Here is an 18,820-nt window from a genome sequence, read left to right on the forward strand (position 1 = left end):
CTCTTTCTCCGCGCGTGGCCTTGAAAGGAGAAGAGTCTCTACGTGCAGAAATGGAAAAGGAAGAAACATGGCACAGGTGCGTCGCAGATCGGCATTTGAGAGAGAGCAAACAATCCGTCACAGTCTTTTCTTTCCATTAATTTTTTTCCCTTCTTCGCGTGCAGCGTTCAGAGGTGCCGCCGCGGGATGTGGCATGGTGCTGAGAGCATTTTTGAAGCACGGTATGTTTGGTTGATTGATTGATTGATTGATATGTGAGTGATATGTGAGGTTTAACATCCCAAAACCACCATATAAATATGAGAGATGCCGTAGTGGAGGGCTCCAGAAATTCCGGCCACCTGGGGTTCTTTAATGCGCACCCAAATCTGAGCACACGGGCCTACAACATTTCCGCCTCCATCTGAAATGCAGCCGCCGCAGCCGGGATTCGATTCCTCGACCTGTGGGTCACGGCATGTTCAAATTAACCGTCGCAAGTGCTTGCGCGTTCGAATTACAGGGCGTTTTTACCCATTGGAATACACATATCTTTGACAGGACCACAGCATGAGTTCGAATTAAACGTGTTCAAATTAATGAAATTCGACTGTGTTTATTTTCTCTCGCATGCGTGGTCGCGTAGCGGTACATCAGGCGGCGAGGCTGTTTCCTTCTTTGCATGCTTATAGGTGTGCGCCCGTCTGAGCATACATTACCACAAACTGTTATAACCGATATAACGAAATAATGGATATAACGAAATAATTGTGGCTCCCCTTCAACTTCATTATAATGAGGTTTGAGTGTATAATGACTTTTGAACTGTGTTATGGTATTGCCACGTGCAACTCCCCCACGTAATGCCTCACGGCAATGTAGGTGATGTGTAAATAAATAAATAAATAAATAGAAATTCATACAAGGATTAATTATGACAAAGTCAAGCCAAACGAATGACAGCAAATCAAGTTTGAACAAATAATAAGTGAAGCAGGAATGTTTAATAAAATTCAGCTGGAGGATGACGTATATAAGGAAATAAATGAGCACATTTAAAATCTGTGTTGGCACAGACAAAATGCAAAAAGCAAAGCACAGGAAAAACCAGTCTAGCAAAATGTTTACTGGAGAACTGATGACATGAGGAAAAATTTAGGAAGCGAAATTTCTGGCCCATTTAATTTCAGCGGGAAAGCTGCTGCAGGTCATCGCACTAGCAGAATTCTGCAAAAACCTTCTACCATGAGACTCAAACCTCAATATAACAAACAAGAATACCGTATTTACTCGCGTAATGATCGCAGTCGCATAATGATCGCACCCCTAAATTTTGTCGTCTAAATTCGACCCCCCCCTCCCCCGTGTAATGATCGCACCCTGAACTTGCCGCATCGACATGTCATGAGCCAAGTCTAGCTGAACACGCCTATCATTATTTCTGTGATCTGAAAGCGGGCATCACTATGCTAATGCCGTCAATTTACCGATTTAAATGAAAGCATTCCTTATTTAGATGGAAGAAACTGTTTTCACGCACGTGATGTACTCAAAACCTCCATAAATGACGCAAAAAACAAAAAATGCGGTGGCTTCGCTCCGTCAGCCGCCACGTTTGTTTTGACATCCAGCAGTGCTACAGCAGCGGCCGCCTGTTGGTCGACCTGTGTTCATCCCGCAGCAATGTTTTTTTTCTTTTTCCTGAGACCACGTTTTTTTTTTTTTTTTTGGTGTGCTTTGTGATAGTCTGACGAAGCGCCGTTTCACCATGGGGCGGTATGCGAACTTTACTGCCGCGTTCAAGCTGAAGGCGCTTGACTATGCGCTAGAGCACGGCAACCGCGCTGCCGGCAGACATTTTGGCGTCGATGAAATCCGAATCCGATATAGGAAAAAACAGCGCGACATGCTCATGGCTACTAATAGCATGCGATGGGCTTTCCATGGACCCAAATCTGGCAAGTTCCCTGACACTGAAAAGGCAGTCCTCGAATACATGCAGGATATGCGCAAGGACGGTTATGCAGTGTCATTAGACATGATACGGACGCAGGCGTGCACAGTATCCTGGAGGCTGGGATTAGCCACAAAAGACTTCCGCGCCAGTTCTGGCTGGACGACACGCTTCATGCGGTGGAATGGACTGTCACTGGCACTTCCAACGCGCTCGACGGAACGGAAGATGACCCTCTGTGGGACAGTGAAGACACTGCAGGTACCGACAGGGAATCGTGTGGCGACGACACTGATGCCAGTGATGCTTCAGAGTCTGAATGAACATTAGGGGGTCAGAGAGGTAAAAAATAAAAGGGCAGCGTGCCATGCATGTAGCTCCTGCGTAATGCGTGCATTTTATTACAAAGGTAAGCCTTAATTTACTTTTATTTTTGGTTATGTTCATTATAGCTATCGTAATAATTCTGATTAGCGACTTTTTGCGTTTCCGGTACTCAGAATATTTTTTCACGGAAAATTTACCCGGCGCAATGATCGCATCCCGAAGTCAGAGTCGATTTTTTTGAAAAAAAAAAAAAAGTGCGATCATTATGCGAGTATATACGGTATAACGAGTTATCGCTTATAACAAACTGAATGAAGAATAGTCCAGCCACAAATACGATGTCACAGATGAACGTTTACAATGAGTTTTCGGATATAACAAAGTTATTTTGGGAGCACATCTCATTCTGTTATAATGAGGCTTGAGTGTAACACATTAGAAGTTAGCAAACTAACCACACCATAGAACGAGTGCCTGTGGTTTCAAGCTGGCATCTCAAGACAACTTAATGAAAACCAGAGCGCTATCTACAGTTTTATTTTTCGAGGGTATTGCTGACCTATTCAGAAGATGCATCAATTATTTATCTGGTGCAGATATTTACAGCAGTTAAAGACACGTGATCAGAATAATTACAAAAATGCTTCCGACGTTGCTTGTATGCAGCGATTTCTACATTGAAGGCAGATGGTAGTCACTGACCATGGACGTGTCGGTGAAGAACATGTTATTGCAGATGGACGAGAACAGCTTCAGGCTTTCGTGCAGCCGGTTCTGAAAAGGGGGAACACGTGGAACACACGAAGTGTCAGCGTTAGGGTCGCAAAAAGAAGCACGGGCACCTGTGTTCTAAGATGCTACTGAGCAAACAAACTAATAGTCATCACAAAAGGAGCCCCAAAGAAGTGAGGACATAATGAATTTTCCCATTCCGGAAAATATTTTTAATTATGATTAAAAAATACCACTCATATAGGAAGGAGAGTTTAAAAAAGGGGACCCCTTAATATGCCTATACACTCAGCTACTCAGTCATTCACAAACACGCCACTATTAGTGAACGACCAATGGCCAGTGGCAAAAGTGATGATCAGTAAAATTTGCCATAAAAATGTAAATAGGCAAAAAAAAGTGATAGGCGACTAGAAAGTTCTACAAGCGCCTAGGCAAAAAAAAGAGACCCACCGATTTTATTTGTGAAATTAAGCTCCATTTGTAAAACTATGCTTGGACTATTTCACCTGAAATGATGTAATGGCTTGGTTCGCACTCTGATTTGGCACCACTATAAGAAGTAAAGTAGCAAACGCTATGCTGCCGATGAACACAGTGTCAATGTAGAGCAGACGCTTGAACATTGCCACTAAAGTAACGTATTCACTTGAATAATTTGCACCTTTGAAGAATTTATACTCCCCAAATATTTTGCCAGCGTTACTAAAAAAAAAAACTTTACTCGCATATTTTGCGCTTGCCGACCTGCCCAAGCCAGCTAGACGGCACACGCACGAAAAGTGCTTTGGACCTCTGGATGCTTTAGACGGGCACGCTGGAAAAGTGCCTTCCCGTGTAGATGAGCGCAGTCAAACGGGTTGCAAGTGCAAAGTCTTTTTTTCCGAGCACTTTCCCTGAACTATGGTCCCTCCGTACCCAAACACTAAAACTGTATGACAGGTCACCTAAACTACACTCTACCAGATCTGCCCAGGTGTTTGCCTCCCTCTATCTCACCATCTCTATGACTGTGAGAATGCATGCTCGCGTCACGTCACGGACAACTTTCTTCATTGGAGGTGTGCGAGGGCCTGTCGCCCTGTCGCGCCAACTGTTCCGCTCGTTCACTGTGTCCACACTGCAATGCACGAATGCTTGATTTCCAAAGTTTAGGTTTCGCTATACGGTTGTCGCCTTTTACTGTCACTTAGCAATAAGTTACAATAATTTTAAATACGGTGAAATTAAAGCTTACTGTTATAAAGTGTGCCAAAGAAAATAGGAACTGTGCCACCTCTAAACACTTGAGCCTGAAGTTCCTTAACGTGTGACGATTGGTGCAATTGGGCAGAAGAATGCACGCTTGCTAATACAAGTTTCCTGCCGTTAAAGAAGGCCTTTTCAATGATGTGCAAATGCTTAGATTTTCCAGTATCGTCGTGTTGTGGGACCTAATTTCTCCCAGCATTGTCGAGAAGGGTTTCAAGAAAGTGGGTATTCAAACATGCTCGACAGACTTGAAGATGATGCACTTAGGGAGGGCGGTGACAGCGGCCGTGACAATGATTCCCTATCGGACTTATCGATCAGTGATTCTGACTAGAGCGCGCGTAATCGGATCTCACTGGTTAATGCGTGCTAATTTTGTTAAATTAAAAAGTACACTTCACTTGTGCTCCACTTCATTTTCATTTCTTTTCTATTTTTATTGTATATATATTGAGTGAACTTAAGCTATTGCACATTAGTATTTAATATGCATTCGTGAAATCCCTGCATAATTTGCACGACTTCTTTTTGGAACTCCAAAGTCGCGAAAAAAAAGTTCACAAATTATTCGACTAAACACGGCATGTGTGCTGCAAAAAACAACCACAAATTCCTGACGCTGTCCACTCACCACGGTTGGGTCCTCCTGGAGGGTCATGTCGTAGCCACTCAGGGCCACGACGTACAGAACGGCCTTGACGTCGTCAAAGCACTGGATCCACTTGCGCCGTTCCGACCGCTGGCCACCCACGTCAAACATCCTGCAGGCAGGGCATATGCACACTTATCATAGTTGGACACTGGTGCGACATGGTTCCACGACTACTATGGTGGTGACCAGCCGTGCATCTCATCTACTATAAGAGCATGTAAGACCCGTATGGAAAGAGACGAAAAGAAAGACAACGTGCATACACATCACTAAGAGAGAGCTGACACGGTTTGCAATAAAGAAGCGCAACTAATCTCCTGAGATATTTGTTGCCAATTAGAAGCAGACTGCCAATCATGAGCAATTTTCACATACTATCTTCTGTTATGAAACAAATATCAGTGCACTCTTCTGTCACTCTTTACTATTCTTCTCGTCAATCGTTGCACTGTGAACCTGATGATGAAGTGGGTACAGTATAGACTGCTTATAACGTAATACACGGGAGTCGCGAATATCTGCACTGAGCTTCATCGATTTACCAAGTCCCAGATCACTCGCCATCGGCTGGCGGACACCTCGGCTCATAGGCAGCTACGTCACATGCACGTGACCTAAATGTCCCGAGCCAGCCCGAGCGGCCTCGGGCCATTTGCGTGCTTGATGCTGGCTGCATCCGCTGTGGTGTCTGCGATGCCAGGCTACGCCATCTGCTTCATCCATAGCTGTGACACACGCCACATCGACGACCCAATTCCAACCTAAACAGTGGTTAGGTAGTGAACTATATCTTTTTCTTCTGTGACGCAACTTACTGTAAGAGGACTACTCGAGCGCGTGCGCATTGTAGACTGGCGTGGTGGTTCCACCGCTGTTTCTACTACTGTTTCTACTAGCGAGTATAACACGTGTTTGCCCGACTTTGGGGAATGCGCACATGCTCAATGTGGCTCAGAACACTGATGACAAGAACTGGGTGCGCAAACAATGCGAAATCCAGAAACATGTGAGAAGTGTACAGAAAAGCAATGAGAGAGCAAAAGTGCATCGAAAATTTCCTGTGTCTAACTTGAGATGGCCGCACAGGCATGTGGACCGCGGTGTCTGCCAGCTGCCCAAAAGAAATTGTTCGGACGGTCCCGGGCCGCTAGGCACGCGAAAAACGAACATGCGTATGAGCAATCTTGGACTAGTGGTCGGAGCTTCCAGTAGGTCCCCGAGAAAAACGAATGCGGGGCTGGCATCCGGGGCCGTCTGGAGCCGTCCGGGACATACAAATCGATGAAGCTCACTATAACCAAAGCAACCTTTTTCAGGGGCCGCAGTTGAGCAAAACATGTTGAGCGTGCAGCCGTGTTCAAGGAAATTAACGCGAAAGGGGTTGGGGGGGTGTCTAACAAAAGAAAGCAAATTTGCACAGAAATTTGCTGAAAATTTCTCAGACTGCATCGATTATGCGCATCACACAGAAACTATGTCGTATCACGTCCGGAATTCCACGCACTGAAAGAAGCCAATCATGCGATTTCACGGGTGCGCACCCAATTTCACGACTGTGAATCACAAACCACCATTTAAGCGCTACACGTGCCACCCTCATTTTCATTAACGATATGCATCCCTTCACGTGCCACCCTCATTTTCATTAACGGTATGCATCCCTTCAAGTGCAGCCACTGCAAAGAGATTCAATGATTCCGTACCAAACCGAGACTTAGCACGTGATCGCTACCAAAATACAACCAACCCTGATTGGGCCTAGCCTGTCGATCGGTATGTTGCCGTGGGAAGTTTGCCCACGACATGAAGATCGGGTGTGGAAAAGATTGCACTCGAGTACTGAACCAAGGAACCTATGCGTAATAGGAAGTTTGCGTGCACGACCGGGAGAACGAGGAAAACTCGCCAAGCTTATGCAAGATCGCGCACTGGCCCCAAAGGCTGAAAGTCGTGTGATAAAGCCGTAAAAGCTTTCAAATTTACAGACCAGATAGCTAACGTGATATCTGTAACAAGGCCCATAACGAGGACGCTTTTCTTGGCAGGATTTATAAGGAAGGGATCGCACGTATCATGTTGAGCCACGCTAGCAACACTGGTACACTAGCCGCGTAGGCGCCAGTGCAAAGGCTTCCTGGGCAACCGCCCTCCTCCTTTACACAGCGAGCGCACGCAGCGTGCCACGGTAATTGTTTTCTTTTTTTTTCTTCCCTACACGCTACTTTGTTCACTTCGCGTTCTCTCCTCCTTGTTCGCACCCCAGCGGTGCTCCCAGCGTGCCTTCTTCCAGACACACATGCGCTACCGCATTTGCCACATGACGATTTTTCAGCAACCGCATCATAATCGGTCTTTCATCTTGGGGAACTGCGCAATAAGCGGTATAAGCTGCTCTGAAACCAATGTTACATATGCTATTCATTGCTTGCAAGCTAAGGTAAGAGTAACACCAGAACACATCCCCAAGAAGCAATGCACTCAATACACGAAAATTGAAACTTGAGCTAGTCAGTACGGACTCATCTTTATATCAGCAGTACACTAAGGGATGGGGACTAGAAAGAGAAGGCACACAACATGGATGCTGACTCGTAACTGAATTTATTAAGAAAAAAAAATGCAATTATAAAGGGGAAGTGAAAAACAGAAAATAAAACAGGTAATCTCTGTAATGAACATGTGCATGTAGTGCTTAGGTATAGAAATTCTGCATCCCTTGGCGTGTTAAGATAGACACAATTTTATCTCTTCTAGATGTGGAACGCTTTCATGATTTCTCTAGCTACACTCTCTTTATTGTATCACACTAACTATTGTCATAATACTCACAATATTGTTTATAACATCTTGCGAACCTTCTTTTCCTAGTCCCCATCTCTCGATGCACTGCTAATATCAGGATGAACATTCAATAAAGTTGACTGTGGCACACTATGGTGATACTAGTCGAAGCTTTCTATGAAACTAGCCGAGCTATGTAGGGGCTCTACCAACGACATGTGCACCCCATGCAGAACCAGTCAGGGTAGATGCATTGACGCTCACCTGAAGACAATGTCGTCAATCTTGAAGTGGGTCTCGATGATGCCGTTGGTGCGCACTCGGGCCCTGAGTACGTCCCGTGGCGTCGGCATGTACTTCTCCGAGCAGAGGCGGTCCATGTTCTCAAAAAGGCTGCGAGGGAGATGAGGTCATCCATCTCACACCTTATCATCCCACTTTATATCTCTTCAGCAAAAAAGCAGCACTATGTTATCATTGCCTTGCATTCGTAGGGTTATCCCAACGAGAACACAAACTTCATGTCAGTGAACAGACATCGCAAGTTAACTAATGGAAGCCATGAACAAAAAAGAGCTACGAAGTGGGCCAATCAATAACCATTTGTTGTTCTTGCATTATGGACGAAGGTGTCCCAGGAACGTGATAAACAGTGGCAGTGAACGAATAAAGTTGACATTATTGCCAGCGTTCACAATGCCCTTGTCAGTATGTCAGACATACAGAAAGCATTGCAATATTCACAGAAGCATATCAAGCAGCCTATAATCTTTTCAAACACGGAACGGTCAATACCTCATGCAATAAGCAAAGAAACCACCATGCTCACAGATCTCTTCTGACTTTTCTTTCTACTGCATAAAGGACCTGACTGTCTTCAAAGAGGCCCAACATGGCAGATTGTAAGAGTGAAAGAACAGGACGGGCTGCCATCACAGGACGATTACACTGTCATCTGTGGTGCTCGCTGCTGAATGCACACCGACTACACAAAGCCCCAACTGGGAATCTTTTTTCGGGGGAAGTGCATCGAAGCGCCACTCACTACAGCGCGGAGTCGTTGAGCTCGTACTCGAAGCCCCGTGCGACGGCCAACCGGACACCCTTGTCGTTCCAGAGGTTCTTCAGGGCGGACGTCACGAAGGGCAGCATGGTGATGCTCTCGTCAAAGCAGCACTGACAGCTCAGCACCGTCTGCGCATACATCTGCATAACAGAGATACATTGCAGGTTGAGCTTTGCACTACGACGACGACGTATGAAATGGGGAGAAATGAAATACAAAACTCAATGAGCAAGTTGTTAGTACATCCACTTTAATGTCCTCACAATTAGCGTATCACAATTACATACCTACCAAGTTTGGAGAAACGGAATCCGGGAGATCTACTCAAAGGAGGGGGGTATTGTGATAGCAATTTTATGAACATTGTCCAGGAATTTCGCGGTCGCCGCTGATCTGCACAGAGTCCAAACCGATAACATCGCTTATCGTTTGTTTCATGTGTGAGTAAAAACGCGCTAGGGCTAGGGACGAATGCCACTGGGCAGAGATGAAACGACTGGGCCGTCACCGTCGCAGAAAGGGCACATGCGATAACATCGCTCTGCGTGCGAGAACTGTCGTTTCTTGCTTACGAGTTATTTCGTCGAGCAAGGAACCATAATACAGTCCTGCGGACCACTCGCCTTCCCCTAGCTCGGTGTTCTCCGTTCGTCGCTTGATCACGTAAGAAAACAGGCATTCTTTTCAGCAACCCTTGTGGATGAGCAAAAAAAAAACTGAAGAAATAACAAGAATGCTGAAGGAAAAAAGTAAGGATATGGGGGAGGAGTGCTCGATAAGAGGGATGGGGATGAAAGAGACAGAGAGAAGAGAAAACAGTCAGATTAGAAAAGAGAAAAAAGTAAAAAAAATTCGTACTTGTGAAAAGGAAAAGCACATGTTAATCGTGGGGAGCAGCTTAGAAAAGATTTGCCATAAGTTCGATGAACACTTGCGGAACCACAGTTCAGCTTAGCACTCCTTGAGGGAGACAAGAAAGGGGACACAAAGGAAATGTACAGAAAGTGTGCAGTGAGGTGTGGGCATAAGCATGCGCAGTTCCCCTTCCGGGTACAGGTGGGGGAGAGTGAAGATCGCAGCGTCGCCCCCCTCTCTGTCCGCCCAAGTTGCTGCGCCACTCCCTATTATGTCAATGTAAAGGGCTCACTATGCGCTCCCCCCACCTCAAAGGTTAAAAGCCACACCCCCACTGTTCTCATGCCTAAAGGCGTGGGTGCGTCTGATGGAACAGCCACAAAAGAGGACCGCGCATTTCTTCGTGCGTCCATTTGCAAAGGCACACATCACGTGGAGAAAGCGCTCCTGTCGGAGGAGCTGGCTCCCTCCTTACTCTTTTTTTTTTTCTCTCTCTCGTGTGTGCTGAGGCACCAGGAATTCAAAATACACAGCCGTGTGGTAAACGTGAACTATGTCCTAGTTGGCATTCTTAGAAAACACCAGCGCAAAATGAGGACGAGGTGTGGTATTTTTTTACGCTACGATCTTCTCCTATATAAAATGTAAACATTTGCAGTTGTCTGTCTGACACGAAAACCGGTGCCATGACGGGACGGGGCGTTTGACGGCTGAATGAATGGCCAACTGCCCACTTTCTAAATCGGGAAAATAAGAATTTCCACGAAAAGATGCAGCAGCACAGGAACGACCTCCGTCAGTTGAACAGTGAATATAGTGCAGTGGCAAAGCACTGCGAACAGTCTGACCACCATCACTTCCTGGAATGCTGGCACATTCAAAAGCCAGCAAAAGCATCAACCGTACCACGAGGTCACTGCCCTCCCTCTACTACGATAAAGTTTTCTCTCTTTTTTTTCCGTTTAATGTGCTTGACCTTCAAAAACTGCATAGCCATGCGTGATTTCACTGCTCCTACTGGGCAAGCTGCATGTTCTGGCACTATTTTCACATTTCGAAAACATACACTGAACTGAGTTGAACCTTGCCCTTGCTACCATCTTTGAGAAAAAAAAACAATCCTTTTTACTACAAGGCCAGACAACTTTGCTCAAGTCGCCAGACAAAGCACTGAATGGGCGGGCAAAACTGGATTTCCGGGAGATTTTCCTATGACCTGTACAACCGGAAGAAACGTATAAAATCTGGAAGTCTCCCGAGTAATGCCCGGGAGACTTGGCAGGTATGTAATTACAGTCAACTCTCGTTAATATGAAGTTGATGGGGACCGCCAAAAACTTCCAATAAAACGGAATTCCAATTAACCATAACAAACGAAAAATACATTTATTACAAAGCAGTTTACAAAATGAAATCGGTGATTGCAGTTTGCCTTTGTCTGCTAAATCTTGCAGCAGAAAGCAAGTCTTGCAGTCTGTATATGTGCCCAAAAGCTTCCTCGGTGTTGCTCTCAGCAGCGAAAAACCTCTGCGCGAGGGCAAGGCCCGTGGCTACATCAGCAGCTCGAGGTTGTGGCTCACTTGCAACGTCATCGTCGTCCAACTTAGTTTCGCGAGTATCATAACTGGGCCGAACCATCTCAACGATCTCAGCGTCCGTAAACGCACCGCACGTTTCTACGACACTGTCAGGAGACTCAACTTCAATTTCACTTGTGTCTGCTTCCCCCGCTGTACAAAACGAACCATCTGCAGCACTTGCAACAAAACCGCATGCCCTAAAGCAGTTCGGGATGGTCTCGTCCTTTAAGCAACCTCATGCTCGCGTCAGCATATGTATAGCGCTGAGAAGGCTCACCTCATATTGAGTTGAATTGTCCATACACAATAGCATCCACTCAAGAAGATGTTTCCGATAAAGTACTTTCACATTCTTTATAATCCCCTGGTCCATAGGTTGTAACACTGATGTAGTTAAGCGACACAGATGGCACTCAAGGGCGACACATTCATGTGTGCACTACACTGGTCCACAAGCAGCAACACCTTGTGTTTCGCTAACAAGAACTTGCGATCCAATTTCATCAGTCAATCCTTGAATATGTCTGCAGTCATCCACGCTTTCCTGTTAGATGTGTAGTCTACAGGCAACCTTTTTACACCCTTGAAACATCTAGACTTAGCGGCTTTGCCGATTACGAGCAGGCGACATCGCTCAGAGCCCGTCATATTGGCTGCCATCAGCACTGACACGCTTTCTTTACTCCGCTTACTTCCAGCGCAGTCAAGGTCAGCGTCTTCTCTGGCAATATTCTGTAAAAAAGTGCCATCTCGTCCGCATTGAAGATATCTTGCAGCTGATATTCCTCCAAGTATTCGCGAAGCTTATCTTCTCTCCACATAGCAAATGTTGCCGCGTTGACGGCAACCCTTTCTCCATTCACGCTTTTAAACACCATATCACGGCGTTGCTTTAAGTGTGTAAGCCATCCATTGAACGAAGCGAAGTTCTTGATGCCTAGCATTGTCGCAAGCGATGAGGCTTTCGCTGCAACGATTTCCCCACTGAGCGGAAGTCGGTTGCCTCGCGCCCCTTCTGAATCCAGACGAGCAATGCTTGCCCCAACTCTGGGTGGGCGCCAGTGGGCATCCTTTTGCGACACAACTTAAACTGGTCATTTTCAAACGCGTCCAGCAACCACGCTTGCTCTTGAGGATGTTTGACAGGGTATTAGGCTTGATGCCGTATTTCCGGGCAATATCTTGCTTGGCTGTGCCTCCTACGTCCACTTCTTTGAAAATCTTGACTTTCGTCGCTAAGTCTAGCGTCCTATAGGGCACGCGAGTTGCCATAGTCGTGACTGCACCTGAAATACACGTAGAGCTCCGTTGCACGTGCAAATGCTTTCGGCTCAACGATACAAACGGTTAGGCCCAGCACTTGCTCAACTTCCACAGGCCGCTCGCAGAATTGCCTTGCCGCTTCATGGTCTGAGGCGCTGTAAGCAGCTGCGATGCAAATTGCGCCAGTAAGCTGCAGGAAGTGTTGATATTTAGCGCTGTGGTCAGCTGTGATGCCCTTAAGTGCCAGCCGCACAAACATCATTTTTTTGCACTTTAAAAGAAGCAAATTTATCAAATGTTATTAAAATTTTCTTGGAAAATTCGATTGAAAATTTGAATTACCCGAAATTTCAGACTTCTAGCTTATAATTAACAAGCATTTATTTCTATTGAATTGCAAGCAAAAATGACGGGACCTCCATTCCACTTCCAATTAAGCGACTTCGGATTCGATTTCGGGAGTCGACTGTATAATAAATAACATCCACTATTAAAGTTGTTTCTGGGGAAAAAAAATGAGGCTTCAAAATTTCCCTTCTCTCATTCAAGAGAAGGCATGACATCATCAAGCATCTTGTCAAAAATTGAAGCAGCAATACAATTATGCGTGCATGAAAGAGTGAGGGGGGGGGGTTCTCACATTGTATATGAAAATAAAACCAATAGATGCACCTCAACCGGCAATGCACTGCATAGGGCAGTTAAATCATCCATAAGATAACAGAATGGGTGCCAAGAGAAAATAAGTGCAGACGAGGACAGCTGCAAACACATAAGGGCGATCAAATAAGGAATTTTAGGGCACAAGATAAAGAGTTTTAGCTGTCACAAGACAGAAACAATAGCTGAAGATTACTGGTAAAAGGACCTCATGGATATAATTAGGCTGACGATGGTGCCTGATTATGTACATGCACAGTTGACGGACATTCCAAATAGGGAGCGGTATGCCCACCTTGTTCTTGGGGTTCTCAAGGTTGATGCGCAGAATGCCCATGCCTGTCAGGACATACTTCATCGAACCAAGCAGGTTGTCCAGCACCGTTGGCTGCAAGATGCACACAGACACAGTTTAAGGAAACGGAGCAGCTTGGTCTCTGATACACACGAGGCTCAGTAACAACCTCACGCTTGAGCCCTGAAGAACTGCATCTCCTAAACATACTGATCAAGAAGTGTCGATACTGAAATATTTTCTTCTTTAGAATGATACAACAACAAGCTCATGCAGAAGTCAAATAACGCAATTAAAAAAATTTTCAGCAAAAAGCATTAACATGGCTGTTCTAGAAACCTTTGTAGAAATATGACATTGATGACAGCTACGAAGTGGGCTAGTTGGTGACCATTCATCTTCAAAATTGCCCTTAGTTAACACAGATACAGTACAAAACAACGAACAAATACAGGATGCAAGATGTCGACATACACGTTAGAGCAAACAATGAAAGCAGAACTGCAGTAAGGGTGCAAACGCAAACTGTAATGGATGCCTAAAGGCGATGTCAAATGCTAGTCGCACATTCCAGTGAAGTGCAGTCATGAGGTGCCAACTACGAATGCTGGCTGAATACAGTGGAACTGTAATTATACTACCTTAAGCAGGCCATGCATATCCATTGTATGATCTGGAAATTGTATATAATAATAATAATAATAATAATAATAATAATAATAATAATAATAATAATAATAATAATAATAATAATAATAATAATAACAACAACAACAAAAAAGAAACTAGAATTTCAGGCAGTAATGTTTAGCCTTAACCAAACAATGGGTACAAACCACCTGAATAACTTTACTCCTTCCACTACAAACCCAGCAAATGATCTTGTGTGCATATTTGATCTTGAAGCTCCAGCCAAGGTCAATTTCTTCTTCGCACATGTGCCGTCATCCCAATGGCCATGCCCACTGTGCGCTTGTTCTCTCCTGCATGCCCATCTTGGTGGGTTGGCAACAGGCCGGTGAGTTTGCGTATACTGGGACTTTAAGGACTGTCATGTGACTCAGGGCCTGACAATAACGCAGAGACCGTGCCACTGCAGAGGGCCCCAACCCCCGAGACACGGGTACAGCATGCCTTTCACGACAGTTGCTGCTACTACTAGACAAGCTTCGTTTTTTATATCTTGTTCCAATTTCGTAAGCGAATTGTGTGACAAACACTAAGCTACACAAGCGAGCCCGCTGCCACCAAAACTAAGAGAACCTGCAAACATGTGAACAGTGACTAAAGCCTGCATTTGCTTTAGCTGTAATTACGTATTAGGGCATAGAACTTTACACGCCTTTATTAGGCATGGAAGATGTGGCGAAGCTAGTCGCATCCGCGGCACAGAACAAACTCAAGAGGTGTCCCCACAAACGATGCAGATGAAGAACACCATGTGATGACGGTTATGTGCAGGTGATGAAGTGTCTTATAAATGCCCACAATATACATACCGTTATTACTCGAATCTAACGCACACCTTTTTTCCGGTCAAGCGAGTTCATAAATTGCAAGCGCGTTAAAATCGAGTGCGAAAAAAAAAAAATGAATACAGTCATTCTATTGCCATCGGCATTTACAAAATGGCCGCCCCCTACGTGTTTTGCCATGGCGCGTCGGCCATTTCTGCCTATGTGTTTCTCATGTGCGGCACTTCGTACGTGTGCTGAGGAGTTTGTCATCTTGTAGTTCATTAGCATCGACGGCATGGAAGGGCCGACTCCAAAAACTCGACGAGTGCACCACGATGCCGCTTTTAAAAGAAAAGTCATCGCGTGTGCCGAAACAGACGAAAATCGGGCCCCATCGCGGTCGTTTGGAGTTCCCGAAACGTGCTTGTGGGACTGGCAAAAACAAAAGCAGAAGATTGTCAAAGATTCATGCAAAGGCTTCAGTGAACCACAGCAGGGTCGATTTCCGCAAATTGAAGAGCTGCTCGCTGAGTATGTGCTTGAGCAGCGAGCGGCACAGCGGCCCGTGACGACAGAACTGCTCTAAGTGCGGGCTATGCAGTTAGCTTTAGAAAAAGGGCTAACGCGGAGCCAGTTCAAAGCGAGCAGGTGCTGGCTAACTAACCTAATGAAGAGGAAAGGCTTTTCCCTCCAAAAGCGAACGGGCATGCGCCAAAACTTGCCGGAGGAGTACGAAGAAAAGAAAGCTTCACAGTTTTCAGAGGTTCGTCCTAAACTTGCGGCACAACAACGGCTACCTGCTTGGGCAAATCGGGAAAGCCCATCAGACGCCTCCTTACTTCGACATGCCTGGCACCACCGTCGAGAAGAAGGGGGCGAAGCAAGTTCGCATGCTGACATCGGGCCACGGTAAAACAAGAGTGACGGCAATGCTCCATTGCACGTCAGATATGCACAAGCTTCTCCCGTACCTCATATTTAAACGGAAGACGCTCCCGAAAGGAGTCGTTTTTCCGAGTAGTGTGATCGTGCGGGCCAACGAGAAAAATGGGTGCGCGTTGCAATCGATGTCTTACTTTTTTTTTTTGTCGTGAAAACCAAGTGCGCGTTACAATCGAGGACGCGGTAGTCGAGTAAATACGGTACTTAAAAAGCACAACTACACGCGGAAACTGACAGCCTTTTTCTATTTTGCAGTGCTGCTCTCTGCGTACAAATAAACAGTGATCAATCTTTGAAAGACATGGTAGCTTACCCTGAAGCTACGCAGCTCTTCATCGGAGAAGCCTTCGCTGTGGATGATCTTCATCTGTTTCACGATGGTGCTCTTGCCACTCTCGCCCGCACCTAGTCAGCCAAGATCACAGAAACAAATCAAGGCGACTATTAATAGTTGATCGGAAAAATACACAAGCTACACTAACAATGAGAGAGAGGACACAAAACATTTGTACTTTCCCAAAAACAAAGCCACTATGAAAACTTGAGATGCCACAATGAACTTGGTGATGATTAGGTCTTTATTAACTATTATGAAGGCCTCTGTCACAGACATACTACAGTGACAATGAGTCAAAGTGTGAAGGCATACACATTTCATTAAGATTAATTTTTCTTTCATATGCAGATTTCCAAGAACTTTACAAATACAATCCACTGAACTAAAATCTACATCGCACATTAGCAGTGAATTGATCTTAGAAACATGCATCTGAGAAGCAACTTGGGCTGCAATCGATGCCGCAGCGGAGGGCTCAAGATAACCTCGACCCCCTGGACTTCCATCGAGATGCAGCGAACATGGCAGGGATTACCCTAGTCTCTCTCGGTTCAAGCACCGTTACCCCAACAGCAGGCTTTCCAAAGAACGAATTTCGTTTTCTACTCTACAAACTAATCTTTGTAATGGCACTTAGAAATGGTGATAGTTTCGCTTCCCTTCAGAGACAACAGATTTGTACGAAAGTTTTTCTTTTAACATCCTACACATGGAAGCACTAGCTCAAAAACAGATGTGATCTGCTAGTGGCAACCAAAACACACTGAGATTTGCACACATGCACTGATTGATATCTTTGACAGTCCCAGGATTGTAGTGCCAATTGATGTTGCAGTTAAGACACAGTAATAGTTGGTTGCGGGCAGTGCTGCATTTTGTTGGTTTTTCATATTGTGTTGCATGGTAAAAATAAAAATAGGATGAAAGCAAGATTTAGTAGTTTACTTTGTCGCAACAAAAACGTGTAGCCATCTGCTGTTATTAGAGTTAGACACAAAAGCACTTTGTCACATTGAGACAGCACTGCCATCAAACTCAAATGAGCTCTAGCATTGATTTCTTCAATAAACACTGTCACACATTAAACAAACTCACCAATTATTGCCACACAGGTTAAGTACTTTGTTGGATGCTCTTGGGTTACACCCAAAAAAGACCGTTAGCACTGCTTGGTGCACACTGCGATGCCATGCTTGAGAAGCTCCACAACTGTTTTGAGATCATTCTGTTAGGATTATGCACGGAATGCGAATCATGATGTTTATTCGCGAGTTAACACGAGCACAAGCAAGGAGACTGCCATGTTCTATGCCGCACGTATAAACGTCGACGCACCTCACAGCAGATGAGACTACACAACGGCCAACGAATGTTCACGCCGCCATCGGGCCACAGCGTAAATTGCACGCACATTGCATTTTCCTTTTATAGGCAAAGGTCCATCCCCCCCTCCCCCCAAAAAAGTTTAGCCTTGAACACGCAGACTTGTGCCTTCATCCACGTCATGACTTCGTGACACTATGCTGGTTGAAATAGGCACGGTGTGCAGTACCCAAATGTTGATGCTTTATCAAATGCCTTTGCTATGCAATGTACGGGCGTGACAAAACTGGTGGTTTAGTTTGAAGCGCAGTGAGTATAGAACTAAGTGCACCAACTTGTGGCTAACTAATTAGCGTGCATATGCTTTAGTTTTGACTCGTCTGCAGTCTGTGTCATACAAGCTAAAGGTTCTTATAAATATCTCATCAATCTCATTATTACTGTGTCTAACAAAGATAATGAACCCTTAAATGTATACTTCTTTCCAACAGACTTAAAGTGTAATACCAGTTCATACACTTGCATCGAAGCTAACATCACTTTTAGAGTGCTGCTTTGCAGTGGCATGATGCGACTACACTCAAACTTCATTATAACAAAGTTGCATACTACACAAAAATAAATGCACTATATCGGAAAATTCGTTATAAAGGTGTATTCCCGACACTATATGTGCTGTAAGATTACATTTCCTTTACTTTGTTTTTCATTACATCAGGGTTCTTTATATCTAGGTTTGAGTGTATTTAGAAAACCCATGCACGATGTTTACATAAAGTTTTTCATGCATTACACGTTTACTTTCCATTAGCACACCGGTCCCTTTGCTGAAAATAAAGCTTAAAAAAAGAGGGACCGAATGAAACTGACAAAAAGGGGGCACCCACCGAGCAGCAGGATCTTGATGACATTGCACTCCTGGCGTGCGAGCTCGGCGATCTGCCGGTCGATCTGGGCACTGCGCAGGCGTGCCTTCCTTTCCTCATCGTCAAGACTCAGGCATCCCCCCATGCCCCATCACTATGGGTGCCCCACGCACCGTCACGTGAAAAACAGGGGGATACAGCGACACCGCGAACAGCACGCACCACTGTGGCCGTTGATAAGAGACACAGCAGGAACCTGTAATTGAGCAATGTTAACGTATTGGGAGGAAATGCTTGGTAATCTTCTCACTTCATATTACAAAGCTAAAACAAGGAGCCTGCACGAGTTTCTACTAAAAAAAGAAAAAGCTTAATCATTTTTTTGTTGTTGTTCTTATTCCCAACCACAAGCAATGCCTTTCTTTTCTGCAGGGACATAGCCAGATGACTTGTTTGTTTCTTTGAGGCAAGGCGCTGAATTTTGTCTATTCTTGCGTGTT

The 18,820-nt window shown here is 45.1% G+C and overlaps 1 protein-coding gene across 1 annotated transcript in view; it reads right to left on the reverse strand.

Annotated features, from left to right (window-relative positions):
* LOC119180249 (guanine nucleotide-binding protein G(o) subunit alpha) overlaps positions 1 to 18,820 on the reverse strand; it is a 41,451-nt gene that overhangs the window by 19,137 nt on the left and 3,494 nt on the right. The window contains exons 2-8 of the mRNA XM_037431396.2: positions 18,342 to 18,576; positions 16,108 to 16,199; positions 13,396 to 13,488; positions 8,722 to 8,882; positions 7,941 to 8,069; positions 4,875 to 5,004; positions 2,963 to 3,034 (exon numbers count right to left, since the gene is read on the reverse strand). Of these exons, the coding sequence (XP_037287293.2) occupies positions 2,963 to 3,034; positions 4,875 to 5,004; positions 7,941 to 8,069; positions 8,722 to 8,882; positions 13,396 to 13,488; positions 16,108 to 16,199; positions 18,342 to 18,465 (801 nt within the window). The 5' untranslated portion in view covers positions 18,466 to 18,576. The remainder of the gene's footprint in view (positions 1 to 2,962; positions 3,035 to 4,874; positions 5,005 to 7,940; positions 8,070 to 8,721; positions 8,883 to 13,395; positions 13,489 to 16,107; positions 16,200 to 18,341; positions 18,577 to 18,820) is intronic.

Source organism: Rhipicephalus microplus, chromosome 7 (assembly GCF_043290135.1).
Source record: "Rhipicephalus microplus isolate Deutch F79 chromosome 7, USDA_Rmic, whole genome shotgun sequence".
Taxonomy (NCBI): Eukaryota; Metazoa; Arthropoda; class Arachnida; order Ixodida; family Ixodidae; genus Rhipicephalus; species Rhipicephalus microplus.